Source organism: Abramis brama, assembly GCF_963993115.1.
Source record: "Abramis brama genome assembly, chromosome: 22".
Lineage (NCBI taxonomy): Eukaryota > Metazoa > Chordata > Actinopteri > Cypriniformes > Leuciscidae > Abramis > Abramis brama.
Window position 1 is genome coordinate 21,826,228 of NC_139984.1, and position 15,012 is coordinate 21,841,239.

The window sequence follows — 15,012 nt, forward strand, 5'->3', positions numbered from 1 at the left end:
TTTGAGTCCTCTTTACTTTGATTTCCATTAACACTAGTTGTTTTCTTGAACCCAGCCATGCCCAATATATAATTATAATATATATAGTAATTATTTATAATAATAATCTATGTAGTTTATATAATTTGTTTATATTAAATTTGAATAAAAATTAAAGACAACATTTTCAGTGTGTGTGCGATATAAATATAATATGTGCACAATAATTGCGGTTCATGTGAATCATTACAATTAGATCAAATAATCTTGATCAAGTGACGACAATAATTGCGACAGGCCTATCATAATTCATTAATTTGTGAAATAAAGGCATAAGTATTGTGTGAAAGTAATTTTTTAACAAGCTGGTTTTATATTTTTGTCTCCTCAGGAACAAATGAAGGCAAAGAGAAAGGAGGCAGAGCTCAGACAGGTTCAGTCTCAGGCACACGGGCTGCAGATGAGACTCAAATACTCTCAGAGTGATCTGGAACAGACCAAAACCCGCCACCTCTCTCTGAACATGCAGGTACACCTGAGCAACAACGCCTCAGTCAAGACATGACATCAAAATATAGAGAATCAGATTTATGTCTTAAAAAAATACAGGGGGGTATCATTGGTGTTACAACGTGTTTATCAAAATGTGTGTGTATGTCATTGTAGGAGAAATCAAAGTTGGAGAGTGAACTGGCAAATTTTGGCCCACGAATCAATGACATAAAACGAATCATCCAATCACGAGAGAGGGACATTACAGAGTTAAGAGATCGCATGAACCTGGTAAGAGCTCTGGAGAAAAGGAAGACGTTTGAAATGCTGTAAAAATTTCGCCTTGAATTGCAACCAGATCTGAAATAACGCTCTAATAATGATTACTTGTTATGGCCATTTATAGGTGGAGGATGAGGTCTTTGTTGAATTCTGTGAGGAAATTGGTGTGCGAAATATCCGAGAGTTTGAAGAGGAAAAAGTGAAGAGGCAAAATGAGATTGCCAAAAAACGGTAACCCTCTTAAGGACAATGTACTGTACAGGTTACCAACTCCTCAGTGGACTGTAATGATCTAACTTGTGTTATATGGCAATTCTAGGCTGGAGTTTGAGACACAGAAGACCCGTCTGGCCATCCAGCTTGATTATGAGAAGAACCAGTTGAAGGAGGACCAGGAGAAAGTGATGATGTGGGAACAGACTGTAAAGAAGGATGAGAATGAGATCGAAAGACTTAAAAAGGTGACGGAGAAAAAAAGTCTTGACAAGCAAATCTGTTAGCATGAAAAACTGAACAGTAGCTCATGTCATTCCCCACCACCTCAGGAGGAACACAGACATATGAAAATCATCGATGAGACAATGGCACAGCTACAGGACCTGAAGAACCAGCATCTCACTAAGAAGGGAGAGGTCAATGACAAGAACCGAGAGATGGAGGAGATCCGTAAGAAACTAGGGTCTGCCAACAAGTGAGAAATATTCCTATTCTCTTAGTTCTGTAGATCTTCTCAAATGTAAAGTTAATAGATTATAATGTATTACATTTAGATTTATGTAAAATAATTTAGTTTGTGCTGGTTATATGCATGTACTGTAATATTGATGTAATGTTTGTTATGTTAGAGAGCTGACGCAGCTGCAGAAGGAAGTAACCGCCATTGAGACCAAACTGGAACAGAAACGCAGTGACAGACACAACTTACTGCAAGCCTGCAAGATGCAAGACATCAAACTACCCCTCAAATCAGGGACAATGGATGACATCAGCCAGGGAGAGGTACAGGCAAACACATACTTTTCTCACACATACTGCTTTTTGCAAGCACAGACATACACACCGATATGTCCACATAGGGAAGCTCGCAAGTTGAGGATTCGATCAGCAGCCCGAAGGCATCAAGTTCTGTGCATGCCAAAGAGGCCCTCATAGAGATTGACTACAGCAACTTAAATGAGGACCTCAAGGTAATTTAAATTGATGAAATATTATGAATTGGTTGTTTGACAAGCAACATGGAACGATCAAAAGCTATGTAAAACCTTTCTAAAGGATTCTCTGTCAGAAGAAGAGATCAAGGCAGAGATGAACACTCTACAGCAGAGGCTGAACGAGCAGCAAAGCATCCTGCAGAGAATCAGTGCTCCCAACATGAAGGCCATGGAGAAACTCGAGAGCGTTAGAGACAAGTTCCAGGAGACCAGTGATGGTGAGCCCAAATCTAGCTAATCTTGACTCTGAGAAATCTGTGACCTGTGACAAAAGTACGTTTTCAGTGGTACTCAACCTTTTTGACTCCAAGACCCCCATTGGCCAAGACATTATTTTCAAAAGTCCCTCATGTTCAACAGTCCCCTAAGATATATTTGATACTTCTGCTGTAATGACAAAGGTGCTTTTAACCTTATTGATATACAGAAATTAGGAGTGGCAATATATTGAAATAAAATAAAGAAAATAATTGTATAATTCAAATAATTAAATTAAATTCCGTAATTACTGAACGTCCTTCTGCATTCACGCTCTTTATGACCAATTCATTTGCATGACACTTCTTTTCCAGTCATTCAGGATTTTTTTTTAAATGATTTTACTCATACAGTAAACAGCAATTTATCTGCTATTTGTACCTGGTAAAATATTTTTGTGCCTGACATGCCTAGAAAAAAAATCCATTTGTTATAGAAATTTCCATGACTTTTCCAGATGTAGAAATCACACTTTTAAAATTCCCCCATAAACTGTCTGCGTGTTTTCCAAGACCATGAGAACCCTGGTTATTAAATAAAAATGAGTTGTTGAGGGAAAAAGTTAAAATAAGAATGATGTCTGTTTACATCTTGATTTCAAAGCTTGTTTTGTCTTCTTTTAAATCATTTTAAACTATCTTGCACCCCACCTGGCTCCCTGGTTTGAATAAAAACCCATCTACTTTTAATATGCCTTTCAGAGTTTGAAGCTGCTCGAAAAAGAGCCAAGAAAGCCAAACAAGCATTTGAGCAGATCAAGAAAGAGCGGTTTGATCGTTTCAATGCCTGTTTTGAGTCTGTTGCCACCAACATTGATGAGATCTACAAAGCGCTGTCACGTAACAGCAGTGCACAGGTTAATATAAACACTCTGAACTCTAATCTCACTCTCTCATTTTTAAGAGATAATCCTACAATAACACGAGCAGGATTTCTAACTTAATTTAAGGGATACTCTATATCCTTGCAGGCATTCCTGGGGCCAGAGAACCCAGAAGAACCATACTTAGATGGAATCAACTACAACTGTGTGGCTCCAGGAAAGAGGTTCAGGCCCATGGACAACCTGTCAGGAGGAGAGAAGACTGTGGCTGCTTTAGCTCTACTTTTTGCCATTCACAGGTGCCATTTTTGCCATTCACTTTTCTTTTTTTCTGAGTAAACAAGTTTGTTTTGACCGCCCTTCAGATGGAAAAAAAAAAGAAAAAAAAGTGTTTTTCCGTTCCCTCGTAGCTACAAGCCTGCACCTTTCTTTGTCCTGGATGAGATTGATGCTGCTTTGGATAATACCAACATAGGCAAGGTGTGTGTTTGTTAACTTGTAGGATGACCTCTTCCAATGCAAATGCGTCGATGCAACTGAACTGAATTGAATGGCATGACATTTGTATTTAACTTCTTAATCTGCAGGTGGCCAACTACATAAAGGACCAGTCAGTCCAGAATTTCCAGGCCATTGTTATCTCTCTCAAAGAGGAGTTCTACACAAAAGCTGACTCCCTCATAGGAGTTTACCCTGAGGTTTGTATTCCAGCAATGGGCTGTATACAGTGAGGAAAATAGGTATTTGAACACCCTGCTATTTTGCAAGTTCTCCCACTTGGAAATCATGGAGGGGTCTGAAATTGTCATCGTAGGTGCATGTCCACTGTGAGAGACATAATCTAAAAAAAAAAGCATATTTGCAGCTGTATCATACAAATAGTTAAAAAATCATACATTGTGATTTCTGGATTTTTTTTTAGATTATGTCTCTCACAGTGGACATGCACCTACGATGACAATTTCAGACCCCTCCATGATTTCTAAGTGGGAGAACTTGCAAAATAGCAGGGTGTTCAAATACTTATTTTCCTCACTGTACATATAAACATTTCAAAAGTAGTAAACGCATACAAGAGTTCCAGTGAAATAAAACCCATCCCAACCTATCATTATATTGTTATTGTACCCTGTGCCTTCAAGATTGCAACTTGATTAACTACATTTTTTTTTATTATTATTTCAGTTTATATATTAAGTTGATTTAAAATAATAATAACATATCAAACCTTTTCATTTATTCACAGCAAGGAGATTGTGTCATCAGTAAGGTGCTGACCTTTGATCTTTCGCAGTATCCGGATGCCAATCCCAATCCTAATGATTAGGTTGTGTTGAATTGAATTTGTTGGTAGACAGCTGAGAGATTGATCAAAAGTATCTTTTAAAAACATAATTCTAATCGTTGATGTTAAGATGTACAGAATGTTGCTATAAGTGTTATATTGTCTGCTATATTGTGTTCCAAATAGAATGCATGATTGTGCAAGTATTCAGTTGTTCTATGAATATTAGATGTGAATGAACAGCTTTTCATGTTCAGTCAACAGGACAGTCTAGATCAGTGTTATGGGTAATGTTTTGTCTGCACTGTCACTCAACAGAGAACATATGAGCCGCCTATTGTCAAGTGTGCCTTGTGGATGATCCGTTCATTCAGTACAATGTAATGATCAGTATTTATGAAAAGATTTTTCTTTTTTGTCTTCATGGGAAAATATGTTACGTGTAAACCGTATTCAAACTGAAAATAAGAACTTGCGTCATGTGCTCATGGCACGTTCCACAAATATGGTACCTTTTTTTTTTTTGCAGGATTATAGGCATTATTCCCTGGATTTTTCCAATAATTCCCAAAAGTAAGCCCCATAGAAAATAAATAAAAAACAGCATCTCCTTTCTTCCTATTGAATCCCTTTGGTAAATCATAATTAAAAAACTCAAATTATTGTAATGGTCATAATTATGACCCTTTTTAAAGACATAATCATGACTTTTGTCTCATAATTATCACTTAGTATGTCATAATTTCTACTTTTTATCTCATAATTATCACTCTTAGCTAGTCCCAGACTAAAATGCATGTTTGAGCTGTTTTAACTGAAAGAAACTTGCACTGGCATATCTTAAATACATCACTGCCATTGTTTTGTCCCAAGATGCACACCAGTAATGTTTTTTTTTTTATAGAGCATGTCCTAATTGAACTAAGGCCTAATCCTGGTTTAATCTTAACCCTGTCTGTGAAACCAGGCCAGTTACAGTATGTCAATTTTGGTTTGTCATAATTTCTACTTAGTATGTCATAATTATGACTTTGCCATAATTCGACTTTTTATCTCGTATTGATTTACCAAAGCATTCCACTTTTTAATATGTAGAAAAATAAATGTGTAAAATAGTTAGAAAATAGCTTCTATGTTTAACAGTTCCAGGGCCTATTTTGTACCCTATTCGTGGAAAGTGCCACAACTGTGGCTAAATGTTATCCTAAATGTTACATGGAACAAAAATAAATACCAGAAAAAGGACACATTGAACTTGTAATTAAATATACACAAAGAAGAGCACACCTGACGTTTCCACTCACTCAGTCTCACACCCATGAAGCTAACACCCATTTTCACGTGGGCTCACTCACCCTCACCGGCACAAACCCGTTAAACATGCTTGCACAAATATGCCCCGCCCCTATGACTGTTAATGACGTCAACTAGCTCACATTGGTCGTCTCTTATTTCTTATGTTCGGTTGCACTGCAGAGAACGCCCAACGTGTCAGTCGGCGTTGAAGATCTCAAGTAATAGTCCTTGCAGTGGACTGGTTTGATCAGATTAAACCCACCGCTGCTCAGATTTAACCCCCCCGGCAATGGACAGCATCAAAGACGGGTGGTTTACCGAAACATGCACATTATGGCCAGGCCAAGCGATGAGTCTTCAAGTGGAGGAAGTGCTGTATCATAAAAAATCCAATTTCCAGGACGTGATGGTTTTTAAAAGGTGAGTCCTTGTGCAAAGTGGCTCAATTTAGCATGGTTGCTAACCCGTGTTTTCTGTCAGCGCATACGTGAAGCTATTGGTCAAAACTAATGCAGAGAATGCAGTGATTTCCTCAATTTTCTCGGAGGTGTCACTCCACTCAAAACAGCACGCTGGCTTATGGGTGTCTTGCTGTGTGGCTGCTGCGGCTAGCCGGCTAATTGCATAGCCTGATGTAGGTCTGGCGTGGCAGAGAGTTCAAACTATGAGACCATTGGGTTTGTACTTCCAACTAGGGGTGTGTAACAATATATCGTGTGTCACAATATATCGCAATACAAAACTGCAACAATATGTATCGTGGATAGTGACAATATGTATTGTGTATAGTTCACCCAAAATACAAAATGAGAAAAAAATGAAAGTTTTCAGATTTTTAGTGTCAGTACTACATTAAACCACTATATAATGTTGAATATAAAGTATAATATTGCAATGGGGCAATATTTTTGGCTCCTGATAATGCCAAATGTTACCAGTAAAAAGTGGCCTACATTATTTTAAATTTACTGTATCTAGTCAGTGAAAGAGTGCAGGCATATTTGTCTAAAATAATTCTGTATTTTCAGCTTCAGAATCATGAATATTTTTATTCTGGAGTCACCATTGTCCTGTGCATTGGGTTACTAGCACCAAGTCAAAACCTATTCAATTCCACCCCAATGTAAAATCAAATTTAGCATTTTAAACAATGGTACATTTTTTTTTTGTTAAACTTTTACCATATGTCTTGGAGTATCGCAATAATATCGTATCATGATGTGTATCGAATCGTGACATGAAGGTATCGTTACACCCCTACTTCCAACGTATATTTTACGTAAACTGTTATATTGCAACAATTATAATATGTCAGAGCGTTTAAAAATAGACATAATTGTGCCAACAATAATTACCTTTAATAGTGTGGTACATGCACACATTAAAAAGAACTCCATGACCTTTCTCTGCTGTTTAAACACTTATTCCTGCTGTACTGGTGATACACTCACTGGCTCAAGGCAGTAAACTGTAAATCGAGTCATTCATACTGTTAAAAATGCAGATATAAGGCTGATGTTATAGTTTCTGCCCTGAAAATCAATGAAATTCGCACATGCAAGGTGTTGCCCAATAGGATATGTGATGAGAGGCTGTCATCTCAAATGTCACATGCTTGGTTGCAGTGCTTAGTAGAATGCATTGAACGGATCTGTTGTGCTTCTTTCCATCTGTTTTCTATACCTTTTCATTGCTTAATGTATTAAGATTATCTTGAATGATTACATCATTGCTTCTCTTTATACAGTAAGACGTATGGAAATGTGCTGGTTTTGGATGGAGTCATCCAATGCACAGAACGAGATGAATTTTCTTATCAAGAAATGATCGCCAATCTACCTCTCTGCTGCCACCCTTGCCCAAGGAAGGTGCGTGCTTTCATTTTTGAGCTTCTTATAAATGTGATTTGGAAGAACTGAAACTGGTTGGGTGTTTACTAGTTTCTGTATGCTACAGTATTTGGTTTAGTTGTTTTCCTCCTTCCTGTCGTCAGGTTCTCATCATTGGTGGAGGAGACGGTGGCGTCCTGAGGGAGGTTGTCAAGCATCCGCTGGTGGAGTCTGTTGTTCAGTGTGAGATTGATGAGGTTTGTATCAAGTTTTTTTTTCAAAAAAAAAAAAAAAAGTGACGGTAAAGACGTTATAAAATGTTACAAAATATTTTTTTTCTCTTCATTAGATACCTTTTCTATTCATCAAAGAATCCTGAAAAAGTGCATCATGGTTTCCACAACAACATTTAAGCCACTGTTTTCAGCATTGATGATAATAAGAAATGTTTCTTGAAAGGCAAATCAGCATATTAGAATGATTTCTGAAGGATCATGTGACATTGAAGATTGGAGTAATGATGCTGGAAATTCAAATTCAGCTATAAATTACCTTTGAAAATAGAAAATGGTTTTAAATTGTAATATTTCATAATATTACTGTTTTACTGCATTTTTGATCAAATAAATGCAGCCTTGGTGCATTTAAAAAAAAAATCTAACATCAGTTTACCATCTATGTGTTGAAAACCTCAAGTCTCATTTGTTTTATTTCATGGCTGTTTGCTTTTAATTTTTATATTTACATTTGGTCAATCTTGTCTTATTTTATCTTAATGTATGGCACCTTGCGCTTGTAGTTTCCAGCTATATATAAAAAATATAAATAATGCTTTAAAATGCTGATTAATTTCATGGATCACATTTATTCCCAGGATGTAATAAATGTCTCCAAGAAGTACCTCCCTGGAATGGCAAAAGGCTTCTTCAGCCCCAAACTCACTCTGCATGTAGGCGATGGCTTTGAATTTATGAAAAAGAATCAGGATGCCTTTGACATCATCATCACAGACTCATCAGACCCTGTCGGTATGCAGCCCACTGTGGCGTTGAACTTTCTTTTTTGCATTGGTGAATAATGATTTAGCCATTGACTCCCAGACAAAACATGGTGTTCATTTTAGGCTGATCTCATTTTACCCTGTCACAGGTCCGGCTGAAAGCCTGTTCAAAGAGTCTTACTATCAGCTCATGAAAACGGCACTTTGTGAGGGAGGAATTCTTTGTTGTCAAGGTTGACATTATTGTAGCTCTAGAAAAAAGCTCAAAATAAAGATTATTAGTGACGCATGTATGGCATGTTTGTAATTTTCTGCTGCAATTTTACAGGAGAGTGTCAGTGGTTGCATTTGGAGCTAATAAAGGAAATGCGGACCTTCTGTAAGACCCTCTTTCCTGTAGTGGACTATGCATACTGCACCATTCCAACATATCCAAGTGGACAAATCGGCTTCATGCTTTGCAGTAAAAATCCGGTACGGTTTTTCTGTTTTATTAGCGTTTAATAACCGCTTTTGTTTTAAAAGCTTTACAATTCCTTTATAACTTTCACACACGTTGTTGCTATTTATACACTACCATTCAAAAGTTTAAAGGGTTAGTTCACCCAAAAATTCTGTCAGTTGTTCCAACCCCGTAAGACTTTTGTTCATCTTCAGAACACAAATTAAGATATTTTTTATGAAATCTGAGAGCTGGCTCAAATCTTAAATCTTAAACTAACCCTTTAAGATTACTTTTATTATTTTTTTCAGCAAAGATGTATTAAATGGACCAAAAATTACATTAAAGACATTTTATAACGGTACAAAAGATTTCCATTTCAAATAAATGCTGTTCTTTTAATAATTTGAATAACAGTAAGTGTAATTAATTAATTTGTTTATTGCAGAAAACAAATTTCCGTGAGCCAATGCGAGAACTGACAAGAGATGAGATTGAGAGCATGAGCCTGAAATATTACAATCCTGAAATCCACCGCGCTTCATTCATCCTCCCAGAATTTGCCAGAAAGGTGAGATGCAGCCCATTGTTTTCTATTGCTTTTGCTCTTTACTTTGCATTCTTAAGGAAAGTTAAATGAGCCGTTGTTTACACAGGTACTAAGTGAAGCGTAAATAGTTTCATGGGTGCCATCTTGTCAACACGCTGCCTTCTGTGAAAGCAGAACCAAAGCCTCACCACAGCTGCAGTAGCTCCCACAGCGCATCCCTCTCCAGCTTTATTTCGGATGGCTACAAGTGCAAATGCCTTCTGTGGGGGACATTCTCCGTTTCTCTGTCCAGTTCCATCAGTGCTTCTGTCAAAGTCTTTTGAATTGTTTGGTTTACTTTTACGATTCCACTTCCCACATCAAAGCTTTAGAACTATACAAACAGAAAATCATGCATGTTCTGTGACCGATTGCACAGTACTTTCACACGAGGACTTTCTCTTACTCGTGTTGAGTAATGTAAAAAACAGGACAATGTTCCACCAGAGCTTGTTTGGCATTACTCACTCAAATAAGAACACAGGTATTTGAAATAAACTGCATATCTTCTCTATACACTCAGAGACTTAACAGGTCAATGACAATTATACATTTTCTTAACATGCAGTATAAAGGTTTCATATTATTGGTCAGTTTATCAACACAATCATTGTCAAACAAAAGGAAATTCTATTTAGTATTGTAATAATTTCTAAAACTATTACTCTAAAAGTTTTTTTTTTTCATTTTTAGCCTGTGAAGGTGGACATATGGGTCTCTGGTTGACTGACTTGTGTGTTCTGGCTCTCATGAATAATTCTGATTACATGATGTGGTTTGTGTAGAGCAAATAGATGTTTGGTATGCAGCCTTTTTGAGTGATATGCTATAGAGTATTGCAAACATGCTTATGGTCAATGGACTGTATGATGGAAAGGTTTTGAGGTGTCTTTTAACATTAGAAATACTGGACTACACTGAGACGTCTTAATATTGAACATAATTATGAAGGTGTGCTTCAGGACAAAATAACAAACAGTGTATGTGTTGGATAGCTGACGATGATCATGTGTCTTAAGGCTAGTTGCATAGGACAAACTATTTTGTACTCGGTCAAGTTTTACTGTGTGGAAGGGTTTATCTGTACTTTTACCAATTTTATGTTGTAAATTGTAAGTTGAAATGCGAATTTCATAAATAGTTTTGAAATAATAAAAAGGTGTAATCACAATTTGGTATTGATTTTCTGTTCAGCGAAACAATTAAATGCAGCTGTTTGAAAATGGACAAGTGATTGTAAAGTGCCTTTCTAACCACTAGATGGAGTCATTGTTAGTAAATTCAGCCTGCTTTTATTTGATCGCATGGATGAATGGTGTTTCTGAAGACTCGGGAGTCACTTTTCAGGTAAATATTTGTGGGCTCTATCTGTGCTCTTTATGTTAAATTGTACTTAAAACGACCCTTTCTTCATCGTCAGTTAAAGCGTCGTACATATTGTAAGTAGCCTAAGTTACTCGATTAAAAGTATGTCTTGTTTTACGCAGTTGACTCGTTTTTAGATGGCCTATTACATGTTACTGCCTCACCAGGCTTGCTCCAGTTGTTTTGAGCTTTCATCTTTTGTCCATAATATATTCACTATGCTATAAAATGCATCGCTATGTGCACTTTAGAAAACGGTGTAGGCCTACATACGTTGCATTACTGGTTTATTACACTGAACGCAGCAAAACTGTTATACAAACTATGTTAAACTTTTTATTTGAAGAATAAAGCAATCGTAATAATTGTAAATCACGTTCATTGAAATGTAAAGTTTTTGGCAGATTATTTATTTTATTATTTATTAGGACTAGCCTGTGAGTATGTTTGCCTCTTAAGTAAATGATTGGCTCTATGAAGCAGTGTTATTTTAGTATTTATTTATATTTTGAATTAGTTTTTCTAATTCCTTTTTCATTTCATTTTAGTTAACGTTTTAGTAAGTTTATTGTGTGTTTTTGTCATTTGTATTAGTTTATTTATTAGCTTATTTTATATAGTTCATAAATTAATTTTTATTTCAGTTTAAGTTATTTTTGTAGCCAGTTAAACTAATTGACTATATAGGCAAAAGCCTGTAGCTGAAATTAAATGTTTCATATTTATTTTATTTCAAGTAACGAAAATGTTTTTCTAATGGTTTAATTCTAGAGTAACCCTGATATGAAGTTGTCAAAACTCCTGCTGAGACAACATGAGGATGTGGATTGGCATTTTTACTCTGACGCCAGATATGTTTGAAGTTGGTTGGGAAGTGAGCGTCAGATGTGTTTTGCATTGGTCAATTGGCATGAATTCTTCAAACGCACTTTATCACAATTCGGCTGGGGGCACCCGCTCATCTCAACACTGTGTTTAATCTCTACAGAGCCCCGGGCCCTGAAGTCTGCCCTAATCTGTCTGCTGTGAAAAATGTGCTAAAGCGCGTGTATTAGGGCTTCTAGCTACATGTACTCAGTCAGGGTGTGTGTATGCATATCCAAAGAGGTGTGTGGGTGCCAGGAAAGCTGACCAGAATGTGAACAACTGGAGCCAATGACCAAAGCATGCATTTCATTTTCGCTTCCTAACTAGGCTACCATTTCTCATTCTGGTTTAATTACAGAAGAATACACATAGACTGCGTGGGCATGCTGCACAGCACATTTGGTATAGTGCTATCTGCGGAAAAAAAGTCACCATGAACTGAAAATTCAATTTTGAGAAATTTATGGAAAATTGCAGTTGGCCTAATCATTGAGTATTTTTCTGTACATGTTATTATTATATTTTTTTTGTTTGTTTCAATTCATGCGACCCCCCCTCCTCTTGCAACAACATCTTCATATCTCTTCTCTGATGACGTGTTCACCAGCGTGAGGGTGGGACAATAATCGCTCCAGCAATGATGAGCAACAATTAGCAAAACGACAAAAAAGGAAAGAAAAAAAATTCAATTACCGATGGGCAAAATCAAGTCTTGCCCTATTTATTTATTTTCTTGTTCGAGAAGAGTATCACTCGGATATACGTCACAATAGGGAAGAAAAGATTATCACTATTTCCGTTTCATGCCAACTTTAATATTCAAACATAGTTTATGCAATGCCTGCTATGTTCATGATATAAGGTTCAACTTAGAGGAATGTTCCAGAATTTGTAGCTTAATGCTGATTAGCAAGAAAATGTATTTCAGTTGATCCCTTTTTACTTGTTACAGTGAGGCACTTACAATAAAAGTTTTAAAAGCAAAAATGTGTATCTTATAATTTCATAAAAGCATAAATCCTCTGTTAAAACTAATGTAGCCTATTGTTTGTCTGAGCTCTAAAGTTTGAGCTCTCACAATTTTATATAAAAAAAGATACAACTTTACACAGAAATGTTCAGTAAGCGATTTTATAACTCTGAAATTATGATAACATGCAGATTATGTCTAGTAGCTATACTATTGAAATAGTGAGTATTTTCATGTTATGGATTGGCTGTAATCACATCTATTGTAAGTGCCTCATTGCTTTTTTAAAGAGAAGAAAATTGTTATTATTCTGTAATGGGCTTTGTTTAAAGACTACTGAAAAAAAACCTATACCTTAAGAGACCGGTTTCCATGCAATTAACTTATCTTTACATTATATTAGCTTTTTTCATAAGATTTACTGCTGTAGTATTGACTATTGAGCCAACTTGGAGTATTGAGCCATAATCTCTTTTGCTTTTTGTGCTAATGTTTGTCTCACTTGATATTCTTACATGGGAAGATCTGCGGTTACGTTTCCATAAAAGACTTAATTCTTGTTATTCAGCCCCTTTTCATCTGCCGATCAAAAGCATCTTCTTTTCCCGAAGACAGTTTTCTCAGCTGTTCCGGGTGCCAGACGGTTCAATGGCAATCTGAAGGAGAAGGAGGGAGGAGTCGTGCTCAATTACATGCTGGAACGAGAGCAAACTGCCACTGACTGTACACAACAAAATGGGTTAGTTTGATTTCCTTGTATTGATATCACAATGCAGCTAAGTGAGAACATCACATAATTACAGCGTACGTCTAACCGTGTACTTTCTAAAACATGATTCGCTGCCTGCCTGCCATTTCGCACCTCATAGATAATTAGCATAAACAATGAAAGAACTTTTCAGAATCACTTCACGTTATCGGTAGATCCGTCGTCATCAGTGTTTTTTCTCCTCACATCCGCTTTAACTAAAATCAGGACCATTTTTAGAGCTATGACGTGGGCATGGTGGCGCAGTCCTCCCCACCGGCACAACGTCTGGTTTGTTGGGGGGTTAAACTACTCAATGCTTTTGTTAGTTCCTAAGCCTCCCACTCCCACTCCCCCACCCTCTCCCCTCCGTCCTCCAACCGCTGCGTCAGTAGGGGACTGGAACGAGAGGTATATAAGGATCCTGCCACCTGAAGCTCTCAAAGACCAAGATCTCTCCAGCTTTACTCTGCACTAGGAGCTACAAGGACTTCAAAGTTTCCTGCTTCGCTTCTCCGACTGACCTTTCTACGCACTTTAACTTCAACTATTTTGTCAGCATGCAGCTTTTGGCCAGCCTTGTGTCTCTCTTGCTGGTGCTGTATAGTGTCAGAGCAACAGCTTTGCTTCCAGTGGAGGAGAGGAACCTGGCACAAAGTAGGGTGAGTGGCTGCAATGAGCTTTCTGTGTTTTTCATTGTTTCCAGTTGTAGCTGTTATGGATTTACCAAGCAGATGCACGTATTTTAGACGCATCTTGATGCTTGCCATCCAATTAACAGACCATTCTGGGGTCATTTCAGTAGCCATATTATTGTGAATAGCTGAAACCCTTTAAAAATCTTGCATTCTAATTCAAGTCGAGTTTCTTTCTTATAAGGAGCTGAGTAAAGAGCGTAAGGAGCTGATCCTGAAGCTGATCTCTGGGCTGTTGGATGGAGTAGACAACAGTGTGCTGGCTGGGGAGATAGCACAGGTCCCCATGGATGTGGAGGAGCCCCTGGAGTCCCGTCTGGAAGAACGGGCCGTCTACAACCGGTTATCACAGCTGCCACAGCGCGACCGCAAAGCCCCCTGCAAAAACTTCTTCTGGAAGACCTTCACATCGTGTTAACGGCACCAGTCCTGCAACGATCCCGCAATCCTCCCTGATACCTGACATGAACTGTGTAGACCTCCACTGTACATACCATCTCCAGTGTCTGAAGAAAGATCTCTGTGGACTTACTCTGACACAGTCTGTTTGTTAAAGACATTGATGATTATATTTATTTATTTATTTATTGATCGATTAAGCTATTTATGGACCTTTGTTGTTTTTCAGCATTAAAAAAAAAAGAATAAAGCATGGTTAAGATAGTTTCTTTTTTATAAAAGATGTCTCATTTACTGTGGTCAACATTGAGAAAAGCATCAAATTACAATATGTTTACTGACTGATAAATAAATGTAATTGATCATGGAACCAGTTGTATTACAGATTATGTAATAGTCCTACATATAAATGTTTTCCCAAAAGAAGAAATCACGTAAAGTCTATTTATTACAGGCTCGTCTGAATGGCACTTTCACAAGCC

At 37.2% G+C, this 15,012-nt stretch overlaps 4 protein-coding genes across 4 annotated transcripts in view; 3 read left to right on the forward strand and 1 right to left on the reverse strand.

Moving 5' to 3' along the window:
• The window catches only part of smc1a (structural maintenance of chromosomes 1A), a 15,957-nt gene extending 10,387 nt beyond the window's left edge, over nt 1–5,570 (forward strand). Inside the window, exons 14-26 of the mRNA XM_084099516.1 lie at nt 371–508; nt 646–762; nt 878–984; nt 1,073–1,214; nt 1,299–1,444; nt 1,599–1,752; nt 1,830–1,940; nt 2,026–2,182; nt 2,924–3,078; nt 3,193–3,344; nt 3,456–3,525; nt 3,633–3,743; nt 4,292–5,570. Of these exons, the coding sequence (XP_083955642.1) occupies nt 371–508; nt 646–762; nt 878–984; nt 1,073–1,214; nt 1,299–1,444; nt 1,599–1,752; nt 1,830–1,940; nt 2,026–2,182; nt 2,924–3,078; nt 3,193–3,344; nt 3,456–3,525; nt 3,633–3,743; nt 4,292–4,372 (1,641 nt within the window). The 3' untranslated portion in view covers nt 4,373–5,570. The remainder of the gene's footprint in view (nt 1–370; nt 509–645; nt 763–877; nt 985–1,072; nt 1,215–1,298; nt 1,445–1,598; nt 1,753–1,829; nt 1,941–2,025; nt 2,183–2,923; nt 3,079–3,192; nt 3,345–3,455; nt 3,526–3,632; nt 3,744–4,291) is intronic.
• The window catches only part of ribc1 (RIB43A domain with coiled-coils 1), a 23,303-nt gene extending 17,613 nt beyond the window's left edge, over nt 1–5,690 (reverse strand). Inside the window, exon 1 of the mRNA XM_084099518.1 lies at nt 5,635–5,690. The gene's annotated coding sequence lies outside the window, so the exon portion shown is untranslated. The remainder of the gene's footprint in view (nt 1–5,634) is intronic.
• A 97-nt stretch (nt 5,691–5,787) lies between these two features.
• Nucleotides 5,788–10,657, forward strand: srm (spermidine synthase). The gene is made up of 8 exons (XM_084099815.1): nt 5,788–6,046; nt 7,374–7,494; nt 7,620–7,712; nt 8,330–8,483; nt 8,605–8,688; nt 8,784–8,929; nt 9,346–9,468; nt 9,554–10,657. Exons 1-8 carry the CDS (start codon nt 5,916–5,918, stop codon nt 9,569–9,571), a joined length of 870 nt encoding a protein of 289 aa, XP_083955941.1. The 5' UTR covers nt 5,788–5,915; the 3' UTR covers nt 9,572–10,657.
• A 117-nt stretch (nt 10,658–10,774) lies between these two features.
• sst6.1 (somatostatin family member 6.1) lies at nt 10,775–14,795 on the forward strand. Its single transcript, XM_084099816.1, has 3 exons — nt 10,775–10,833; nt 13,304–14,098; nt 14,316–14,795. The coding sequence occupies exons 2-3, from the start codon at nt 13,997–13,999 to the stop codon at nt 14,547–14,549; spliced, it is 336 nt and encodes a 111-aa protein (XP_083955942.1). The 5' UTR covers nt 10,775–10,833; nt 13,304–13,996; the 3' UTR covers nt 14,550–14,795.
• The last annotated feature ends 217 nt before the right edge of the window (nt 14,796–15,012 follow it).

Coding starts and splice junctions, on each gene's coding strand:
- srm (XM_084099815.1), top strand. CDS start 5,916: ATGGACAGCATCAAAGACGGGTGGTTTACCGAAACATGCACATTATGG. Junction 7,495..7,619: donor GCCACCCTTGCCCAAGGAAG/GTGCGTGCTTTC, acceptor TCCTGTCGTCAG/GTTCTCATCATTGGTGGAGG. Junction 8,930..9,345: donor TGCTTTGCAGTAAAAATCCG/GTACGGTTTTTC, acceptor TGTTTATTGCAG/AAAACAAATTTCCGTGAGCC.
- sst6.1 (XM_084099816.1), top strand. CDS start 13,997: ATGCAGCTTTTGGCCAGCCTTGTGTCTCTCTTGCTGGTGCTGTATAGT. Junction 14,099..14,315: donor GGAACCTGGCACAAAGTAGG/GTGAGTGGCTGC, acceptor CTTTCTTATAAG/GAGCTGAGTAAAGAGCGTAA.